Below are 21,805 nucleotides of genomic sequence, written 5' to 3'. Positions count from 1 at the left end.
CTTCCGATCGCGCGTTTCTGCTTTGCGACCAAATTGTCTCCTCTATCTCCGCCACGATTTTTTTCTCGCGTCTAAATTTTGCCATCAAGTTGACAAGATATCGATGCATTCACGTGTCGCGGCACACGAACGGCTCTCTACGTAGCGCGAAAATGAAAATGTGTGAGAAAGACAAGTCAAGCGGCTAATGATTCATCCGACGCATTTCCATGGACGCAATGTCGTCCACGGAAATAAGCTTTTCTATGGGGATGCACGAGAGCTCGCCGCCGACGCAGGATTGCGGTTGTTGCCACCTAGCTTCCCTTTCCGCTTCCTTAGCCTTAAGCTCGGCCTCCCGTGCGCGGCGTTCCTTTAACTTCAGCGAAAAGATCGCTACCGAGCGCGCCCGCTTCATCAGACTTTGCTTGACGCGTGTCTTTTTCGCCTCTCGGTCCTCCTTCGTCGTCGGTTTTTCCTCTTCCTGACTCGAGATTGTCTTGCTGGAGTCTGACAGACCGCTCGAGTCCTTCTCCTTCTCGGTGAGATAGGATTGCTGTTCGCGATCGCGTTCGCGTTCGCGTTCGCGATCGCGTTCGCGTTCGCGATCGCGATCGCGATCGTGCGTCGTTTCTCGTGGATGATGCTGCTGGTATTGCTGTTTCTCCGTCCTCTCACGTTCTTTCTCCTTTTCTGGCGAGAAGCGGAACTTCTGGTTTCTATGAGCAACCGCCCACGGTGGTGCCGACCTTCAAGCACAAGATTGACGTATTGATGTCGAAATGTAAAAGCAGTGAAAAACATAAAAATATAAACCTTTAGAGACATTTTTATATATCGTGAGAAATAAAAAAAAATTTTAATTGTGTGATAAAAGAAGCGCTTTATGTAACCTAGTAAAAAAATTGCGTTACATATATATCCAGATTTTTCCTTCCGTGTACCTGAGAAGATCGCTATCTGAGGAAGAGGCGAGCTCTTTCGAAACGATGCAGTCGGTCGACCTGTGCAAGGTTAATTCCTCTTCCCGTCCGCTTACTGCACCAGCACCGCTAATTTCGGAATCGCTCGATTTCCTTCCACCGGCTTCTAGACCTAATCGACGTACCCAGTCAACGCCATGCGGTCCAATAGTTAGATGATGGCCGTAATCGGTTGCACCGGATGCTTCTGGCTCGTTGGTCAACCATTCCCTCGAACGTCGTCCTACGAAAGATTTCTCGTCAATATAACGGAATTATTTATCCAATTAATAGAGTCTACGATACATTAACAATTTTAATTAGAATAATTTTGGCAGTTTATGGTTTTTTTTTTAAATAAATATAAAATTAATTGCTCAAATCGAACCTCGTTCGCCTCCGGGTATGGAACACCTCGGCGTATTACGAATATCGCGGGTGACATTGCTGGAATTGTTCTCTGGTAGGAATGGACTACTGGTCTCGCTGCTGCTTCCGCCGCTGCCAGGTGTCTCAGCCGTGGGTGGTGTTTCCGCGATCCTCGGCACCGATACGGCGCTAGGCGTTGTCGGTCCACTGGGTGTGTGGGTGGTCGAAGCCAAGGTCGTGGTGTCCGCTTGACTCGACGTGGTCGCGTAACCGGTGCGGTCGGAAAGCAAGTTCTGCTCTTCGCTTTCTCCGTCTGCTGGACTCACCACGAATCTCCCTGAGTTTGAGCGAGATTAATAGGAGGGAGGATGTAACGCGACAGGTAAAGCAATTAGCACTTTCTTGCTGATAGAGTGGATCATTCGTGAACTGGCACTGGATAGGCTGGTAGTTAGAAACAGTTATCGAATCGGGAGAGACGAAAATAGGATACGATGATTTTCATAAAGTCACGTGAAATCATGTTATATGTTTCATGTATTAAACAATGCGCATATATGAACGAATATTATATGAAGATGAATTACGTACCTATCACTGTTGCTGGTTGTTGTTCCGGTGACGGGGTCGAGGATAATCTTCGAACTGCCTCGCGTCGTAAAAATTCAACTTTAGCCATTTCGGTAGCGACCCAATGAGGTATGTCGGGAATCGCGCAAATAATCACAAATCGAATGGCGAACATTATATGCTCCAATGCTACGATTAATAAGATCGTTTGCGTTGCCGACATCTCTGGGAACATTCGTTGTACTTGTCCGCTTAATCCAATCAGGGCGCAATTCACTAAAATAGCGACTAGACCCATCGCCTCCATGGCATTCTATCAAATTTGCAAAATTGAACTCATATCATTTGAGCTTAATTTTATTTATAATTTATACCTAATATGCGAGCATAACTTTATAGATGAATTTAACATGTACAAAAAATAACAATGAAAATTTATGGAGATGTTTATTTTCTCTAATTTTGTCATCTCTGTATTGCAGCTATTTTCATCATTATATATTTTATTTTTGTTGCAATAATTATAATAATAATTTTTTAATAGGAATTGAGGAATATCATATTTAAAATTTTATCAAGTGTAAGAAAATTATTTCAAGCACTTTCTGTAAAGGTGGATGAGCAACTAACGCAATAAAAAAAATTAATATAATTTATAAACAAGAGGGAGAAAAAGATCAGATGTACGGTAAATAATTATGTAATTTTTTAAAATTATTTTCGCGAGGTTGAATTCATTCTTAAATTTATATGCTTATGTACATAAGCTTTTCTTCACTTACTTGCCATGTGCCGATATTCGAGACTCTACGCCCAAAAGGTCGTTGAAGCACGAAACATAATTTGAATGCGTCACCGCGTAATTCTAGTAAATTTCCAAGTAAAGCAGCCATCGCAGCTAATGGAAAGGCCGAAGAGAAGAGACAGACATATCCCAGTTGCGATAGCATTTCCAAATGCTCCGAAAACGCCCCGTCGTACTGTAAATTAAAAATAATCATTCATTAAGCTTGTACAGACAAGCAATTTTAATAATTATCATAAGTATTTTCTCTGAATTGCCTATCTTATAATTATATATATTATATATATCATATATATCATATATAAAAATAAAAATATCTAAAAATAAAGTCGCGCGAAAATATCTATTGCAAAACTGACAGCTTGATCATCAATGAACATCTCATGTTATTTAATGGTCATTGAACATCGTATATTACATTAAAGACAATTTGATCTAACCTGCTGTGAGTTGGCGCTATATATATTGATATATAAATATATAAATATATAAATAAATTTGTTTATATATCTGTATATAAATTGTCTATTACAATTTTTTATATAATATAATCCGTTGATTTTTTTCCGTTTACTGCATATACGTATTAAAAATTAATAGAGAAACGAATATTTAGTTTAAAGACCTCTTTAGATGATATAAGTATAATTTACGACAAAATTGAAGATAGAATTCTATTTATAAATTTTATGTGTTGTATATTACAGAAAACACATTTAAACACGTAAAATACACATATATATATACATTAAAACGTGATGTACATAATTATAATAATTATTATTAATTCTGTTTTGAATTTTGTTGCAAATTATAGATAGTCTAAAAAGACTTTATTATTTAATTTGACAATATTGACAATATAAAATAAGTAATAAAAATTTAGTTCATATTATAGAATATCTGATTAATATGATACTAATAAAAAATTTATCTGTTATAAATACCTGCTAAAAATACAAAAAACATATCTCTCCAGTGCTTGTCTTTAGATAATTGAAACACTAGAGATTATATCTATATCGTGTCTTGGGCATAGATTATCGAGGTTCGTGCATACATTAAAGAAAATCAAACTTTAGCGAAACACAAATTGTAAACACGGGATCTGTATGATAAGCGGTAAGAATTCTGTTTATATCTTTCGGTCACGTAACTTGCCATGTTTGCAAAGATTTCTATTACGACGTTATTTTATAAAAAAAGTACATACACAAATATTTGAAGCTAAATTAATTTTCCTTCTATAATATTGCAAAGAAAAAATCAAATATTTCATATATTTAATAAGATTTAATTTCATTCAAAATTATTCAGTAATATTTTGATTGTTATATTGCTACATTCTTGATGTGTATTTCAAAAACAAATAGTCAAAATTATATAATATGTATGTGAGACAAATGGCGATTGTTCGTGACAGAAGAGATTGAGGTTTAATGATAGGATGAATATGATATTACCTTTGTAGTCGATACCTGTTCGTCGTCGATGGAATGGGTGTAAAACAGGAAAGAAATCATTAAAATTCTGCAAAAAAAGAAACGATCGACAAACGCAATGTGACATTGACATTACTATTAATAATTCGGCTTTGTCGTCATGCAATTGAGTGCGCAGAGTGCAATCTGAGCGAAGAGAACGAACGGAAAAATCTTAAGGGCAAGATAATTCGATCTATGATGTGAAGTGTTCAAGTCACTCGCAACGTCGAGAACGGAAACCTGCTCAAGGAGCAGAAACCTTGACGGGGTGACTGAAGCACTCATTAAATATAATATCGATAGTTCAATAAATAAGTATATCGATGGCCTTCCGTTTTACTTGCGAGTGCTTCAAGGTTAATATACATGTGTGGCGGACTGCTCTAAGAGAAAAGAAAAAACTAAATTGGCTAAATCTAGATCAAACCTTGAACGTAACGTCACTAAGTAGAGAATTAGTGGGATGCCCTACTCTGTAGAGGGAACTCTCCAGTTCTGCCTGGCTGACATTTCGCGGTTGCTTCGATTTGCCGCTATCGGGCCGATCCTCCTTCTCTTCGTTGTTTTTACCGCCCTGTACATCTTCGCTTTCTTGACTTGGGGGCGGCCTTGCTTCGCTGGGACTCAAGGCCCCGAACAGCTCGAAACTCAGACGTGCCAACCGCAGCTGCTCGATTAAATACGGTATCGCGGATTCCTTTAGATTGCCGATCACCTGGCGAGCTATGAGTAGAGCCGCCAATTGCTGAAACGGATGTTCATATACTCAATGTGATTATAACGCTTAGCGAGAGAAATAATTGAATTATCACCTCTTTGAGTCTCTCTTGATCTTGGAGATAGAAGGCGATGTAAAACAGCGATAGGAAGGAGTTTACAAACTGAAACTGAAATATAGGATAGGTGTTGTAAATTATATGGAGATCGCAATACGGCATTTTGACATACACATCGTATGTACACAAATTCACATAAAAACGCAATTATACGAATGATCTATGACGTAAAATAATTAAGCAAAAAAGTGTTCTTCTGCGAATAGAATGTTCATGCAGCGACAGAGACAGCCAGAGCAGGCATTAAAACAAAAAGCTTAAAATCTATATTGTATTCTTTCATACGTCCATCTCTAAATATATATAAGTGATCTTTAAATATTATTAAAATTAGCAAAATACTGTCGTTGGTTTTAATTTACACTATGCACGTTTGCCTGGGTCGCAAATCACGTTAGATCAAATTGCAAAACTGCACTAGTAAAATTGCTTCTACCTTCATAAATACTTCAACAATTTCTATATTGCATTAAGATTTTCCTGAACAAGTATTATAAAACTTTTCTACTTTGTTTTGTAAATATTGCATTTTTTTAAATTGATAATTATATTCCGCAAAGAGAAAATTCATTACGCTTCTGATAAAATTCAAATATATAAAGATATCTAATTTACTAAAAAAAATAAGAGAGAATAAATATGAGGGTGAAGTAAAATTACTCTAATTAATCATATTCAGCGATGTTATATAAAGTATTTTGTTAATCATGATGCAACCAGCAAAAAGTGATCGTGAAAAAGATAAATAAAGAATGGCATCAAATTATAACTATATAACAATAAAATAAGTAAAATATATAAAATAAATTGATTAAAAAAATATATCTTAATTACGAAATTATTAAGTTAAGCGTCTCAGGCAAACTATGATATCATTGTATAATTTTATCGATTATAGATAGTTGTTACAAGTATTTTTTGACTTGATATATGACTGATGCATTATATTTTCGTTATAATATAAGGAAAATGGTAAAGTTTTACACTGGATCTAATGTTATTTACTGTGTTTAATTAGAGAAGAACATACGTACAATGTCTAGCACAACATTGATATTCTATTAATTGAGAATGGAGAGTTCGTCTTATTACCAGTGCCACTTTGTAGATCAGATGATTCTCGTACTCGGTGTCTAGTCGATAGTTTTCTGCGTCCAACACACAAAAATTACAAATACTATCTACCATAAACGCTCTCCAAGATTTAAATGAAAATGAAACTGTACCTATATTATATCTTACAAGTTTAGTTACACACAAAAAAAATAGAACAACAATTTTTAATGTAAATATTTTTGTTACATAGTCTCCCAATTATTCTCTAGAAGAAGCTAAGCCGTGGAAAATTATCGCAAGTATATGCTATGCTCTTGAACTAGACGTGCATAGTGTACCGTATGTAAAATACACAAATCGATGCGGAGAAGTCGGCAAATGGCGATTGTTCGTATTTTGAGTCGCATGGAGATACGATTATGTAAAAAGTGAGAGAGATAGGTAGAGAAGAAGAGAGAGATAGAGAAAGATATGTGTTGAAGTGTAGGGAGTCGAGTATTATCGGCATACATACCCAAATCGTTTAACCACACCGCGACCTTGAAGTACGCTTCATCCATCAGTGCGATGACTACTGCGAGCAAAACCTTTGGCACGTAACTAAGCCAGAATCCGTAACCTCCAGATTCAAGATGCGCGTCCCACCAATCCTGCGATTTCGCTATTATTATATATTTTATTATTATTATTATATCTATTATTATATATTTAAGGAGTAATTAAAAAAATATTTAATGTACAATTTAATTTACAATATGATTCTGTGCAATTATGTACCTGTATCTGAAAACTCAATATCATAACGATGAAGACAAAGAGTAAACAGATTGCGATGATAGGAACGCTCACAAAATACCGAAATATATTCCTACGCCATCTGGGATACGTTGGTTCCAGTCTTCCTGTAACCGGTGAGATCTCCAGAGTTCCCTTAACAGAGTTAGAATCGTAATTGAATACCAAACTTCAAACGAGTCTTACAGATATATTCTGTTGTTTGTTAAAACCCCTCCATGGTATTCGCTATATTTTCAGTTAAAATAGTGTAGCAAAAGCGTATCTATATTCTCATAGCACTGTGCAGGTGGAGACGCTGAATTAGCACGCTACGGCATCACCATGCCGATATCGGAGTGCTTAAGAATGTTTGAAAGGTTCTTACTGTAAACAGAGGTCTAGGCTCGACCAATAAATCGTCCCTCTGATCCAAAGTGCCCCATCTGTACGCCAATTCCGCGCCTCTCCTTTTCCACGTCTCCAAGTATACGGTAGCCCATATCACGTTGAATACCGAGAACAGAACGTAGGCCACGTCTTCTACCGCTTGGTTCCTGCCGATGATGCCGACCTAAACAGTCGGGATACAACGCTAAATTTCTTATATTTTCGAATCTAAAAATATATTATTAATTGAGAATCAGTTTATCAGTTATTTCTGCGTTTAAATTTGTCATTAAATTTTGCTTTCTTTTGTTTAAATATCAATAAATATTAATATGCGAAACGCATACATACCCAGTATATGACACCCACTGCAGCTGGAACGATTAAAGCGGTAGTGTAGTGGCCGAGCCAGGCAAAGTACATGGTAATTTTCACCCCGAAGTATTTACAAATGTCGTCCAAGGGCTGTGGGCTAAGAAACGCGCGAACCCAGTTTCGTTGCAATTTTTCTAATGCGGGCAATTCATGAAGGGGGAAGACCTGGCGAGAAAAAGAAAGAGAATAAAGTGACGAAAGTGTGACAAATTTCTCTTTTGACGAAGAAGAGATTCGAGGAGATACGGATGAAGCATGTAAATTATCGTTTATATATATATCGCACCTGAGAAATAATACCAGACGAAATGCACTTTGGAATGATCGCTTGACCCTCCACCAGCTTAAGACCAGAGAGACTGTGGAGATCGTGTGGACCCGCTCTCAAGGTGTGAAGCAGGTGCAGCACTAGAGACTGTCTTTCTTGGGTACTGAAGAAGCGGATCTCGTCGTCGCTGCCCTCGAAGCAATTGGCCTCAGAGCCGACAAATTCCTTGAGTCCACCGCCAAATTCCTGTCGCAGGGTCTTCGGTAGATGCACTTCCTCGGCAGCCTTGAGCAGACTGCGAGCCAATGGAGTTAAAGTTATTCGATTGTATGATCTGTCGCGTTTTCATTAAAGTTTGACCTGACAATCGGATACTTACATTCCGAAAGGTGCTGTAATGTAAAACCCGTAACTGTCCGATGACGCATGATGTCGCACGTGAACTATTAACCCCGGGGTTCCAGCCCGAAGCCGTCCTAAAAACCACATCAAGGTCTCGTCATTTGCCCCGCTAGGGAACATCATGACTACGTCGCATTCCTGGAAAAAGTCGAATTATTAAGCTTCTTTGTACGCAGTTGGCACACTAAAAAGTATAATTACATTTGAAACATGTATTGGAAAAGCAAATATAAGTTAAAATTTAAATATGAAATTTTATATAAATTACTACAATAGGCTATTAATATTTCTCTCGAAAATTATATTTTATTTCTATATCTATACCAATAGAATTATAATTAATATTATATTCTAAAAAAAATACTACTACTAAAATAACATTTATTAGAAATATGTGTATGTTGAAATTTCTATTTAATTTTTCTTTAAACTATATTGTTAAATATTTTAATATTTAAATATTTTTCATACTGAAGCTCTTATTATTGATTTCATATAGCATTCGCTCTTATATTATTATTTTTGAAATCCCGAAATTAAATTTGACATCATCACAATTTTATAAATGTTTCAAAGTTCAAAATTTCAAAAGTTCAAAATTTCACAATTTTAATTGATTTTATTTTAGATTTTAGATTGCATTTATGTATACTGAGCGACGAAGGATGTAGAAAGAATCACAAAAAAAGATTTGAGTTTTTATTGCATCACATAGATTGATTACATACGCTTCTTAAGAAATAGTTCAACGATCCTTTACGTCGTTTCGTGAAATATTAATGATCTCAAACTCTTAAACGATCAAGAAAACGGACGGCTCGAAGGTTTACTTGGCGTGGCCAAGTAGTTACGTACATTACTAGGTCAGCCGTGTTATCGGGGTATCGTACGTGAATTGGCGATACCAAGTGCTATGCAACTATTTGGATGTTAGTCAACTTATGCTGATTCGAGCGCAAAAATTACATGTAGAAACTACTGTTAGCTGAGAAAATTGACACTATCGGAAAAAGAAATAGTTATATATGTGCAATTAATCAATCCTATGCACAAAAAATTATTACCTTAATATTTAAACAGTATTACACATAATTATCAAGAACAGGGGAGAAGGCTATCTATCTCTTGTATAATTAATAAGATTAAACAATCTTATGTAATGGCGTAACAATTTCTCTCATTTTACTTAATCGAAAAAAATTCACGGTATATTGTATTACCTATTTATTATAAGAAGTGCGTTATAATCAAAGTATTCACAAATATGTATGATTGATGATGAATACACATGATTTCTGTTTATATTTAAATATTTATTCTTGCAAATGGTAAAAACGGATAGCGTTATAAAAATCATTAGCTTGCGAGTGATACATAATATGCGGATACTTTAGTCAACATTGCGTGTAACGATACCTGTTGCATTTGCATACTTTCTCTTGAAAATTAATTAAATTACTTTGCAAGATATTTTTGGAAGAATATAATTATTTAATAATGATTTATTAAACAAGCATCAAAGTCAACATAAACAATATCGTCAGTTTTAAAAGAATCAGTATTCTTTCTTACGTGAAAGCAAAAAACATGGTAATGAGAGCTAGAAAAATTTGGCATTAATATATCGTAAAATATAATTTCTGAATCCTTGATGTAAGAGACAAACATAACGTTTGTTTCATATAATAGATACGCGTTTTCGTTGACGAAGTTACATGAAATCAGTACTTAATAGCAGCAATAAGGCAAATAATTATATCTTGCACGCAATAAGTGAGCATTTCTGGCGGGGGGTACGCGATAAAATACTGTACATCATAATCATTGAGACTTCAATGCACTACAATTGTTATACGGTGATGACCTACTTGAAAAGACAATAAGAGGGAATCGTGCAGAGAGACGATACGGTACTTATATATAGGATGCCTTATAACGAGTATCAACAACTTTGATAATTTGTTGAGGAGATTATTTCAAAAGTAAAATATATTATAGATCTTAGATTTTATGCTCTAGATAGTTATATAATTCCAAGAAAAGTTTTATTTTAGTGTTATAATATTAAAACTTACAAATTCATTATTACAAACATTATTACAAACTCGTTTATTATCTCAAGTGTTCTCAGTTCTCTTGAAACAATAAAACAAGATACTTAAGTAGAAATAATATTATTTATTTTTTACACTATATATTTTTTCCTCTCAGAATACGCGCTTTTTAAATTCGAAAGTTCGACATTGATGTTTTGCGTTGCGTTTTCAAGATTTTTAAAGTTAAATTCTTTAGATTATTATATTTCGAGACATTTAGAACAGCCGATCGATAATATTAAAATAAATGCATGTAAATAATTACTTGATTGAGAGAATTATTGTGGTACAAATAAAGTTATCGTAAAATTAAAATTTTTATTTAAATTTAAGTCTTTTGTTTTGTTTTGTTAAAAAGTTATTTTATATTTTAAACTTGTAAATTTGTTGAAACATTAATAACATTTTGATTTTTTACATAAGTAGTTATGTAACTATTGCGAATATAGAATTTATATAATACTTTTTACTATAAATTACATATAATTTAATACAATTACATTCTGAACATCTTATGTTACGTAAAATAGCATACTCAAGATAAATTTACCTCACGTTGTGCTAACATGACAAGAATCGAATCCGCGCAATTCGAGACAGGGTAGTAAAAGACAAACAGAATAGCACAAAATCAACAATATAGCTTCGAAGTAAACGTCGCAGTACACGCGGACTTCTTCGATATCCACTAATGGCTTAATGTGTGTAAAGTCGATATTATTACTTCCATAAAACATTCTTTAATGACCGTTGCTCACATTTATATAATCAATTCATCATGAATCAATTTAGAATATAAATTCATATTTATTTATAGAAAATCCCAGTATTCTGTTTGTATTAATTTCTTTGTTTTCTTTTTCGGATTAGTTATTTATGCGATGATATCATCGTATTATATTATACAGGGTGTATCCTAAAAAGTGGGAAGTATTGCAATGGGGGATTCAGGACACAAAAATAAGAGAAAAAGTTCATATAAACATATGTCCGATATGACCTTGTTTTCAAATTATAGCTTGTTTTAATTTCCAATAAAGTTAAGATAGCATACTTGGATATCAGTTTGCTGTTTATGTCCAAGATTTAAAGGACTTAAGGTCTTGTTAATTTGTAAACATGAACGCGTATTATTTGTGTTGTAAGTGGGGGCATCTAAAATCCATTGTTTACAAAACACCCATTGACAACGTCGAGATACTTCGTCAACGTGTTGAAGATGGTTGCCGGGAAATTCAAGCAATACCCTGAATTTTTGAAAAAGTCAGACAATCTATGATGAGACGTGTTGAAGCCTGTATTCAAGTTAGAGGTAGTCATTTTGAGCACTTCCTGTAACCGTAATTATCTTAATTATGTTGAAAAATAAAACAAACTATAATTTAAAAACAAGATCATATCGGACATATTAGGTGTACAAATAAGTTTCCGCCGTTTTTTATCAAAAATTGGGCATTTATTGTAAAAGAACGGAACCTAATGTTTTATTTGAAGTATTGTCCATCGCTTGCCACTACTTTTTCCCATCTTTCTGGCAGCATACGGATACCGCGTCGGAAGAATGCTTCATCTTTTGAGGCTATCCACGAATCGACCCAATTTTTGGTATCTTCATATGATGTGAAGTGTTGCTCAGACAGGCCATGCGCCATCGATCTAAACATGTGGAAATCAAAAGGAGCAATGTCTGGTGAATACGGCGGGTGAAACTTGATGAAATTTATTTAGTTAAAAATAGTGCAGTCAAACTATTGTGTAAAAGAAAACTACTGGAATTAAGAATGAAAGAAACTGAAAATCCAGCCGAGTTTTTTAATGACTTTGAAAAACTGATGAATGAACTAAAAAATGCTGGTGAAACTGTGAGCAACGATGATAAATTAAACTATCTACTGTTGACGCTTCCTAAGAGTATGTCACATATAGTTGATGTAGTTGATGCTTTACCAGATAAAGGCAAATCAGTAGAATACGTAAAATCCAAACTAACATTAGAATTTCAAAAACGTGAAGATAACAATGGTAACATAAAAAATAATCTTTAAGCATTTAATTCCCAAATGCCAAAAAAGGTAAGAATTTTAATCAACAACAAAATAACAAATATTTTAATTCAAGAAACTTCAACAATAATCAACCGAGCAATTCAAGATATCAAAATAATCAGGAAAAGCCAGATAATTAGATAAAAAGATGTTATAAATGTAACAGACTAGGACACATAGCGTTTTTGTTGGAACAATTCAAATGGACAAAACAGATATTCAAGAAATCTCAACAGAAGTAATTTAATGAGAATCGCTGGAAATTCAGTTGTAAATGACGAAAGTGAAAGAAATACTTTTAATGTCGAAGTTATGACAACGGCTAAAAAGTCAAATGAAAAAAACATGTTAGTTGAAGAAGTTACATGGTTATTGGATAATGATTGCTCAGATCATATTGTGTGAACTCTGATAAATATTTCTCGACGTCTGTAAAGTTGGAAACTCCTGTGGATATTAAAGTGGGTGATGGCTTCTCACTACAATCCGATAAAATTGGAAATATTACTATTTTTTTTAACGTTGCTGATAAACAAATTGAAACCGAAATAAAAGACGTTTATTATGTGCCAAAAATGAAACAAAATTTATTAAGCATTTCGGCTATTGTTGGTCAAAAGAATAGAGTTATATTTGAAAACAATAATGCAAAAATTTATAATAAAAGAAAAGAACTAATTGCTATTGGTGAAAAGAAAAAGAAACTTTATGCATAAAATGGAAAAGTTATAAATGACGAAAATATTGAAACCATATCATATACAAGCTTTATAGAGATGTCAAATAAAGAAAGATGGCATAAAATACTTGGCCATACAAATTTTCGTGATTTAAAATATCTGTGTGAATTACAGTTACTTGATGGACTTCCTAAAAGGATTGAAGACGAATTTTTAAAGTGCGAAACGTGTTTGAAAAACAAAATGACAAATTTAAAATTTAAAAATAATCGAAACAGAGCAAATGACATTCTAGAAATAATCTATACAGATGTACATGGACCAGTTACTCAAACCGGATAGAAAGGTGAAAAGTATTTCGTAACCTGTATAGATGATTATAGTAAAATTGCTGTTGTGTACTGCATAAATAGTCATTTTGAGCACTTCCTGTAACCGTAATTATCTTAATTCTGTAACATAAAATAAAACAAGCTATAACTTGAAAACAGGGTCATATCGGACATATGTTTATATGAATTTTTTCTCTTATTTTTGTGTCCTGAATCTCTCATTGCAATACTTCCCACTTTTTAGGATACACCCTGTATATTACAATTGATGCAAGATAGTCATGTACACGGAGAAAAAATAGAGATATTTTAGTACACGTTGTTAATAGAAGCACATAGAACTATTGTTATCTCTGTGATCGTAACAATCGAGTATAAAAAGAATATTATCCGAACGTGATTTTGTATGTGTTAGGTTGAGAGAAAGCAGCATTACTTTTCATCACAAAACACATTCGCGTATTATAAACTTGTATAGGGATGATCAGAATAAAATGTATATAATGTATAACTCATATTTCAGTATTTGAATTCGATAATTAACTTATGTAAATAGTTGTTGCAGTGTGTGTATAAAAGTGCTAATTATATATATATATAAAATTATCACGTTTCCCGTCCGAATGTTTTTTTTTGTCCGATAGCGATTGCGCGTCGCGGAATAATTAAAGCATAACGAATTGACAATGTGGTAAAATTCGTATTGATTTTCCCGCGACCTTTTCTGTTCCCAACAATATATCATATTTACCGATATTATATTAGGTCTACCGGAAAGTTCTGTCCGTTTTTGGAATAAAACAAAATACAAATTTTTATTACCGTCAATAAACTTTATTAAATAATGTAATTGCCATTATTATTAATGATTTCTTGCCAGCGTGAGGGCAATTTGTATATCCCTTTTTCGAAAAATGTTTTATCTTTTGATGCGAAAAATTGAACCAGTGCTTGTTTGATATCTTCTTCATTTTTGAATTTTTTGCCCCTCAAAAAATTTTGTAAGGACAAAAACAAGTGATAGTCGGTGGGTGCTAAGTCCGGGGAATATGGTGGATGCGACAGAATTTTCCAGCCTAGTTCTGCAATTTTTTGACGAGTATCCAAAGCAGCATGTGGCCTGGCATTATCATGATGCAGTATGATGTTCTTCCTATTGGACATCGCCGGCCTCTTTTCTTGGACTGCTGTATTTAAATTATCCAGTTGCTGACAATACTTCTCCGAATAATGGCAATTACATTATTTAATAAAGTTTATTGACGGTAATAAAAATTTGTATTTTGTTTTATTCCAAAAACGGACAGAACTTTCCGGTAGACCTGATACATACCTGAGTAGGAACCTTTTGTATCCATAGGCGGCGGGGGGTCATTAGATGGCCTGTACATGGTATTTTTCGTCTTAAAAGACGGGATGCTGGAAAGAAAAATACATATGTAACCATTGAGATATATTAAATTCATATTAGAGAGATCTATTATATTGTTTGTGCTAGAGATTGAAAATCCTAAAGCAATGTTTTTCTGAATTGAATATTTGATGCTATAGATATGTAAAAAAGATATGTCTTATGTCAATTGCTATGTGTTTCCACTTTTCACCAAAATATAAAGATCTAAGCGATAATATTTTACAATAATTTTAAGCAACGCAAAATATAATGTGTTGCATTATTTTATTTTGACTTATTAATTATCTTATTTAAAATTTTTTATGTAAAATTCCGGAATATCCGAATATGGATTTTTTAATTATTTTAAAAGAAACTAAATGCTTGTGTATTCTGAATGTTTGGTTATTTCTATTATATACTATTCAATTACCTGTGAATATTAATAACATTAATCTCAATTCTTAGTCTACGTCCAAAATTTAGCTTTTCCAATCGTTTATAAATAATATGACATGTGTAATATTTTATATTAATTGACATAAGTTGCCTTAACTTAGTATAGGTGTATATTTATTTTAAAAATCGACTTTTGAATTATCGTAAACTAAACGATGATCTCTTTCTCAAGAAAATAGATTTATGCATATTGCAATATTAAACGGCGGTCCTGAAATAGACTAGCTATACGTTTATCGGTAAAATGTATTAAAAATTTCAAATCGTTACAATGATAAACCAGCATGCGCGTATTTTTAATAGAAAAAGAGAACATTGATTCCGTTCTTTTATAAATGTTATCTGAAGCATATGTCAATTATGGAAATTTTACGTCTAAATTTATAAATACGATAAAAAATGTTTTAACGGGTGATAGGGAGAGCCGGCGCAGTAAACAAGGCGCAAAAGAATAAATTGTCCAAAGTTCGTTCATTATAAAATTAAATGATACAATTTTATAACAATACAATAAAATTAAATGATACGATTTTAAACGAATTTTAGACAATTTATTCTTTTGCGCCTTGTTTACTGTGCCAGCTTTCTATCGCTCGTTAAAACATTTTTTATCATATTTGTATATATTGAAGCTTTTAGTGTGTTTACATTTTAATTTGTTGTATGTAATTTATATTTTTATTACAAGTTTATATTGTATTTTTTCTTACGTTTTCTTTTTTTATATTTTCTTATATTTGAGCAATATATTACTATGAAATATTAATATAATGGTAAAGGGGTAGTAATAATTTTTTTATTTTAGTAAGAAAGAGAGAGAGAGGGAGAGAGAGAGACAAAAAAGAGATATATGTAATGTCCAAATTTTTTGATTAATTAATGAAAATGTAATAAAATAAAAATTATAAAGTTGCTATTTGTTATGATATACATATTACAGTTTTATCCGCGCGTTCCTATTGTAACAATGTAACTCATAAAATGTTATCTCTAAGAATGTCAGTTTATTGCTTGATGCCGATTTTGCTGACATCAGTGAACTTTAGTTGTAGTTTGATTGCTTCTACAGTTTCCAGAAAGGGATGGAGAAACAATTAAAGTACGGTTAAAGTTAATCGACATTGTAAGAATCGGTTTCTCCAAACATATGTAACGGAAACCAAGCGATACATTACACTGTCGTGTAGAGATACGATCATTAATCTCATGTACACGAAAACATATAATGACTAAAAATCTCTCAACAAGATAAAGTAGGGTACGTGATTACTCCGGATGGACCCGAAAGTATCTAGGGTAAATGTGAACATAGGCATCCATCTACGTCGTCCGCAAAACTTTAAATTCTTATCGAGATATATTGTTATGAAACGTAGTAAACTTACTAATATATGTAATAGTAGGATTTTTTCTAGGCATAAAATATAATACACACGTATGTAATCATCTTGATTACACGTATGTAGTTATCTTATAATATTCTATTTGTATAAATTATAGTATTTATGAAATGCTTATATTTTATCGTTATTTTTTAAATTATTAAATTTTCTGCTCACAGAATTTTTTTCTTCTAAAATTGTGCGACTGTAAAAAATAGTAGCACTGTACACAGTGAATATAGACTCTGAACCATTGTTCCACTATATTATTGCTTTTGGAATATTCCCAAACAATGTAGGGAGACAATGTAAATAATGGCAGAATTCCAACAGTAGTTGTGAATCAAAAAGATTGCTAATATAAACAAAATTACTCCATTTTATTTCCCAGTTCAAAGACACAATTCGAATTTTGTTAGCATCAGCTGCGATTTTCATGTATAATAATAAACAATTAAGTCACCCCACCTTGTGTCAAGAAAAAATTTATCTTCTTGTATAATATTTTTTATTCTTTTCGGATTTTTATATTAATAAAATATTTCTTTCTCTCTCTCTCTCTCTCTTTCTTTGTTCTTTTCTGAACTATAATCATATAAAGAATGTATATATTTATATAATTATAGTTCAGAAAAGAACAATATATTAAACAGTATAAGATTAATTAAAATTAGAAAAATAGGATATTAATTTAATATGTAACACATAATATAAACGCAAAAAATAGTTCTTCTAATTCTGTTCAAAAATGATTTGTTCAAGAATATCTTAAAATCGATATTCCAAAGTATGCATATTATATTGTATGTAGAAACTAATGGTGAGAAAGATTTGGTGCTAAAAATGATTAACAAGTTTTGTTAATTTTATTAGTCTGTCGACTACTAAACTCTAGTACACCGTCGTCACGCACGTTCGCGCGGAACTATTTGAATAATTAATAACTGGCGAGCACCATCAGGTCAGAAATTCGCACCTCTGTGCATCTAGAATATACGCCGCGGTTAAGCTGCCTCACAAGGTCTTCATTCCAAATCCCTTCGGATGAACCGTTGTTGAAATGCTATCATCGCATCTCATTTTGGGGGAGGGGGATGAAAAGGGGGAGCGAGAATCCCTTTTACGTCACAGCCACCCGCTATGTATATATAGATATATTCTCTAACGCGAGATGCACGCTATCTATATCTCGGGCATGCAGTACAAAATACGGAAATTATGGACACGGTCGTTTCGTGAACGAGAAAATCACGCGTTTCCGTTAGGATATTATATAATATCGTCGCGTTTAACATCGATGCGTGTATCATGCATACTGTAGAGCTGCATGAAATGGTCGAAGGATTTTCGTTCTCCTCAAACTTCAAGGGTAATTTTCAAAAATTCTTTAATTTCTGTGTACATTTTTCGCCTCATAGAATCTAAAAAAAAAATGTCAATAGGAAGCTATAGAGAGAACATCTGTAACTCGAAAATAAATTGAGATCTACTTTATTTACATCTTTTATTCTTTAAACTTCGCGTTTTTAATCTATTAATATATATTCTTCGTCCACATTAATATATACGTATCATCTTTAATATACTCTGTATTTTTTCGCAGGCATATGATTACGGATTCGTGGCGTTCTTTGAAGCCGACGATGCATGTAAACAACTGCATCGTGAGACATACAAGAATTTTTTTACGGAATAGTCATGCTTCATCGACTTGATATACTCGGAATAAGGTCAGTGCACGAGAACTTTGTCTACATTTGCAGTTCGATGACATCGAATAGTGAACGGTATGGAGGCGTCAGTGCAATCATTATAAAAACTTTTTTAAATAACATTTTTTGAGGGAAAAACTTTGTTAAAAAAAGATGCAGTAACAAATATGATATTAATATGCACACTGTAATAAAATTTCGTGCAAGAAATTACAATAAACTCAATTTAGTTTTTTTTTAAAATTTGCTGTAATACAATATTAATGTGATAATAAAATAACGCGATTTTATCAAAATAATATTAGCGTTAATTAAAGTCTTGTTCACAATATACAAAGAGCGCAATATATATGGTTTAAAGGGTTATCCTTCCCTACTAAACTATATAATATTCTGTATAAAAGTATTTTTACGACCGTGTTTGTCTCATAACTCACAACTGCTAATCGAAAATCGATTATATTATGGTGTATATTGTATTACACTCTTGTTTAGAACACGTTGTAGAAGCGTTTTTTTGCAATTTTTTTAACAATAATGTAATTACCGCAGGTATACTTTAACAGAATATATAAATCTTTTTATCTATCTTATAGATATAATTTAACTTAATCACGTATATAAAACGTCGGAAGTTCATATCTTTATCAAGACTTCTGGAATAAGATAAGAAAGAGAAAATTATAATATTGCAAGAGCTTGATCAAATTTTGACACATGATGAAATTTCTTAGATAACGATAATCACAGAAATTGAAATGTCGACATAAAATCGCGGTAATTGCAATCATCCTCATCTCAAAGTTAATGTAAATGTTACTTCGAATTGCCGACAGTCAGTGGATAACATACAACGTAGGAAATGCACAATATGCCGCATCATTTGGTTCAATGCGCAATTGTGATATGATATAAAAGCAGGTCGAGTATTCGAGCAGCGCAACCGATGTTAACAAACGTTAAGCGTTCCTCTTCGCTTTATGTTTTTTAAGAGCTGCACTTCCTGAGAGCACTGGCGATCCTCCATGCCTTTTCAACATTGTACCCGTTAAAGCTGTCCCCTTTGAATGTTTACAAAATGCAACGACTCCAAAGTTTGCTCAATGCAAAATTTCCTTCTATAGTAATTCATTTGAATTAATTAAACTGAGATATATATAAACTTTAGATTGATTTGTTAAAATTAAATAATCTTAAAAAAAAAAATGTAGAATATGCGCATATAATCAGATAGAATATTTTCGTCTTCCTACTATGCATCAAACGAATTTGGGTTAACGTTGTTTTCGATGGAGTTGGGTTTGAAATTTGAAGCTAGCTTCGCGTGTATTTCGCGCTAATCAAATTCGGCTAGTTAATAAGAAGTGTTTGCGAACACTGAACTTCAGTAAATGCTAAAATTCGACGTTTACTACAAGCTAGCTATGATTCATCACGTTTTTCGTGCTATCATGAAATTAAATCACCAATCATTAATGAGATTTTATTGAGGTTTTATTATTATTATGGAATTATACACAAATTATTTCGTAAGAAATTATTTAGGAAGCAGTGTTTGTTCGAATCGTTTTTGGCTATACATAATGTATTCCGTCCACGTGCAAGGTATTCTTACGTAACTTCTGTGATACGCCGAATGCTAAAATAAGCGAAGCGTAGGAGAATCGACAATGATTTGAAAATGTGGAACTGCAGCGTTTCGCGGATTGCAGATATTTCCGAGAGACTGGATTTTTATGAGATAAACCAGTTATATAACTTTCAACTTCTTCAGGACTTTATTATTATTTGAATTATTATGAATATTATGAATTTTATGATGAATATTATCATGAATTTTATAAATTTATACTATTATTTTCGCATTTTCAAATTTTTATCTGTTCTATTCGTGTTATAATTTCGTATGAGATAGAAGGAACGAGTTTATATCCGGCACTGATTCTTGATTATACACATATAAAATGTTAACGATTAATAGAAGATTTAGATTGCACAATGGATATATATTACTAAGAAAAATGTCGAGGCAAGAGATTAACACTAAACATCTGCATTTGACATTTCGATCTCGAAAAAATCTTGATGAGGTATACAATAATATCCATATAAATTCCATAATAGCAACCATTTCGAAAATGCAGCTGCAATATGGCGGTCTGAACACATCGATCGTCAAAAAAGATTAAGATGACATAAAACATGTTTCTTTTGCAAGGATGTTTGTCGTTGTAAATCGAGTATGATGTTATTTCATCATTTTATCAAAGGCCACATAAATTCATTGAACTCCAGCTTATATATTATTTATGGCTCTCACCATGTTCGTAGATACATCTAGTATACTATAGTAGTAGATGTATCAATGATACCATCAATAATTCAATAACGAGAAAATAATAGCACGAAGTCATTAAATCTATTATTTTGTATTATTCGCCAATAATTAAATGTTAAATCAGAGCATGGAACAAATCAGGACATGCGTAATAAAAGTCAATGTAAATACGAATAAAAGATACAGAAACTTATAAAAAGTTTAAGTTTTATTCAGATATAATACTTTCCTAAGAAAACTTAGTGATGAATCAACGTGGCAAGAGATTTTTGATTTACGACAACTAAATTAATATTCTGAAAGTCACACTGATCGTAATATCAGAGACGTGAAATGCATACGCGATCGAGAGAGATAGCTAAGTCGGCTCGTAAATCGGCATTAACGCACGTTGGCTCGATTCTTCGCGATCACCTCGTTAAACAAAGTGAGGAACGGATCGAAGAGCGTTCCGCCTTATCGGGTGGCAGGCGGTATCATGTTGAGAAAGGAGGATCGATCCCCCGATATCCGTGCAGTCGAGAATCGACGGGGCACTCGGAGTTGGTACCCGCGACGACAGCAGCGGTTGCGCGAGGTTTCGTAAGCTAGGAACGCGATGGTACCGTGAAAGAGGACGACAAAGGGGGCGACGAAGGGGGCCTGACTTACCCTTGTCGAGGGTCTCTCGGGCCGCGTGTATGACCTTTCTACGCCGGAGACCGTCGCCCGGTAGGGCGCTCGTCATCGTATTGGTGAAGGTCGCGCCGGTGCTCGTCCCGGTTTTGACATCATCGCCGTTCGCGCACTCGTCCGTCGTGGACGTGGTGGCGGCGGTCGACGCGCGATGGTGATGATGATGGTCGAGGAGATTGATCGAGGACCCCTCGCCGCCTGGCATAATGTCCCGGACTGCCAGGGATCGTAGTCCTTGGCCGGAGGACTCTTGCGCCTCAACTGAACTGTGACTCGTCTCGCTACGTCGTTCTCGCCCACCCTCTCTCTTTGCTGCGCTCTCGCGCCCTCGTCTTACTTCTCGTATCCCGCTCCCGTTGTATATTACCCTCCTTACGTCTCACCACTTCTAACCCTTCGCCGCCTACGTGGCCACCCATGCCA

General features: G+C 33.8%; 2 protein-coding genes across 6 annotated transcripts in view; one reads left to right on the top strand and one right to left on the bottom strand.

Annotated features, from left to right (window-relative positions):
• Positions 1-21,800, bottom strand: LOC115232921 (anoctamin-8). Of its 5 annotated transcripts, XM_029803118.1 has the most exons (17): positions 21,359-21,799; positions 14,757-14,842; positions 8,248-8,408; positions 7,887-8,163; positions 7,577-7,765; positions 7,224-7,409; positions 6,839-6,991; positions 6,576-6,711; positions 6,098-6,153; positions 4,982-5,056; positions 4,597-4,914; positions 2,663-2,860; positions 1,902-2,193; positions 1,330-1,647; positions 924-1,185; positions 594-728; positions 1-563 (listed from the first exon to the last, which is right to left on the bottom strand). In XM_029803118.1, the coding sequence occupies exons 1-17, from the start codon at positions 21,585-21,587 to the stop codon at positions 185-187; spliced, it is 3,450 nt and encodes a 1,149-aa protein (XP_029658978.1). In that variant the 5' UTR covers positions 21,588-21,799; the 3' UTR covers positions 1-184. The 5 variants fall into 5 exon arrangements, with proteins under 5 accessions (XP_029658978.1, XP_029658971.1, XP_029658953.1 ...); XM_029803111.1 differs by having other exon boundaries at positions 1-728; positions 1,330-1,623; positions 21,359-21,800; XM_029803093.1 differs by having other exon boundaries at positions 1-728.
• Positions 17,323-21,805, top strand: part of LOC115232948 — a 75,905-nt gene continuing 71,422 nt past the window's right edge. The window contains exons 1-2 of the mRNA XM_029803132.1: positions 17,323-18,026; positions 18,261-18,387. The gene's annotated coding sequence lies outside the window, so the exon portion shown is untranslated. The remainder of the gene's footprint in view (positions 18,027-18,260; positions 18,388-21,805) is intronic.

Source organism: Formica exsecta, unplaced genomic scaffold (genome assembly GCF_003651465.1).
Source record: "Formica exsecta isolate Colony F162 unplaced genomic scaffold, ASM365146v1 scaffold1022, whole genome shotgun sequence".
Classification (NCBI taxonomy): domain Eukaryota; kingdom Metazoa; phylum Arthropoda; class Insecta; order Hymenoptera; family Formicidae; genus Formica; species Formica exsecta.
Note: the sequence above shows the minus strand (reverse complement) of the source record. Positions and strands in the feature narration are given on the sequence as shown.

Bases quoted from the DNA above. Each gene is read 5' to 3' on its own strand.
- LOC115232921 (XM_029803093.1), bottom strand. From the start codon at position 21,587: ATGCCAGGCGGCGAGGGGTCCTCGATCAATCTCCTCGACCATCATCAT. The intron at 7,410-7,576 runs GTATGTATGCGT...CCGACTGTTTAG, and splicing joins CAGTGGGTGTCATATACTGG to GTCGGCATCATCGGCAGGAA. The intron at 2,194-2,662 runs GTAAGTGAAGAA...CAAATTTGATAG, and splicing joins CGAATATCGGCACATGGCAA to AATGCCATGGAGGCGATGGG.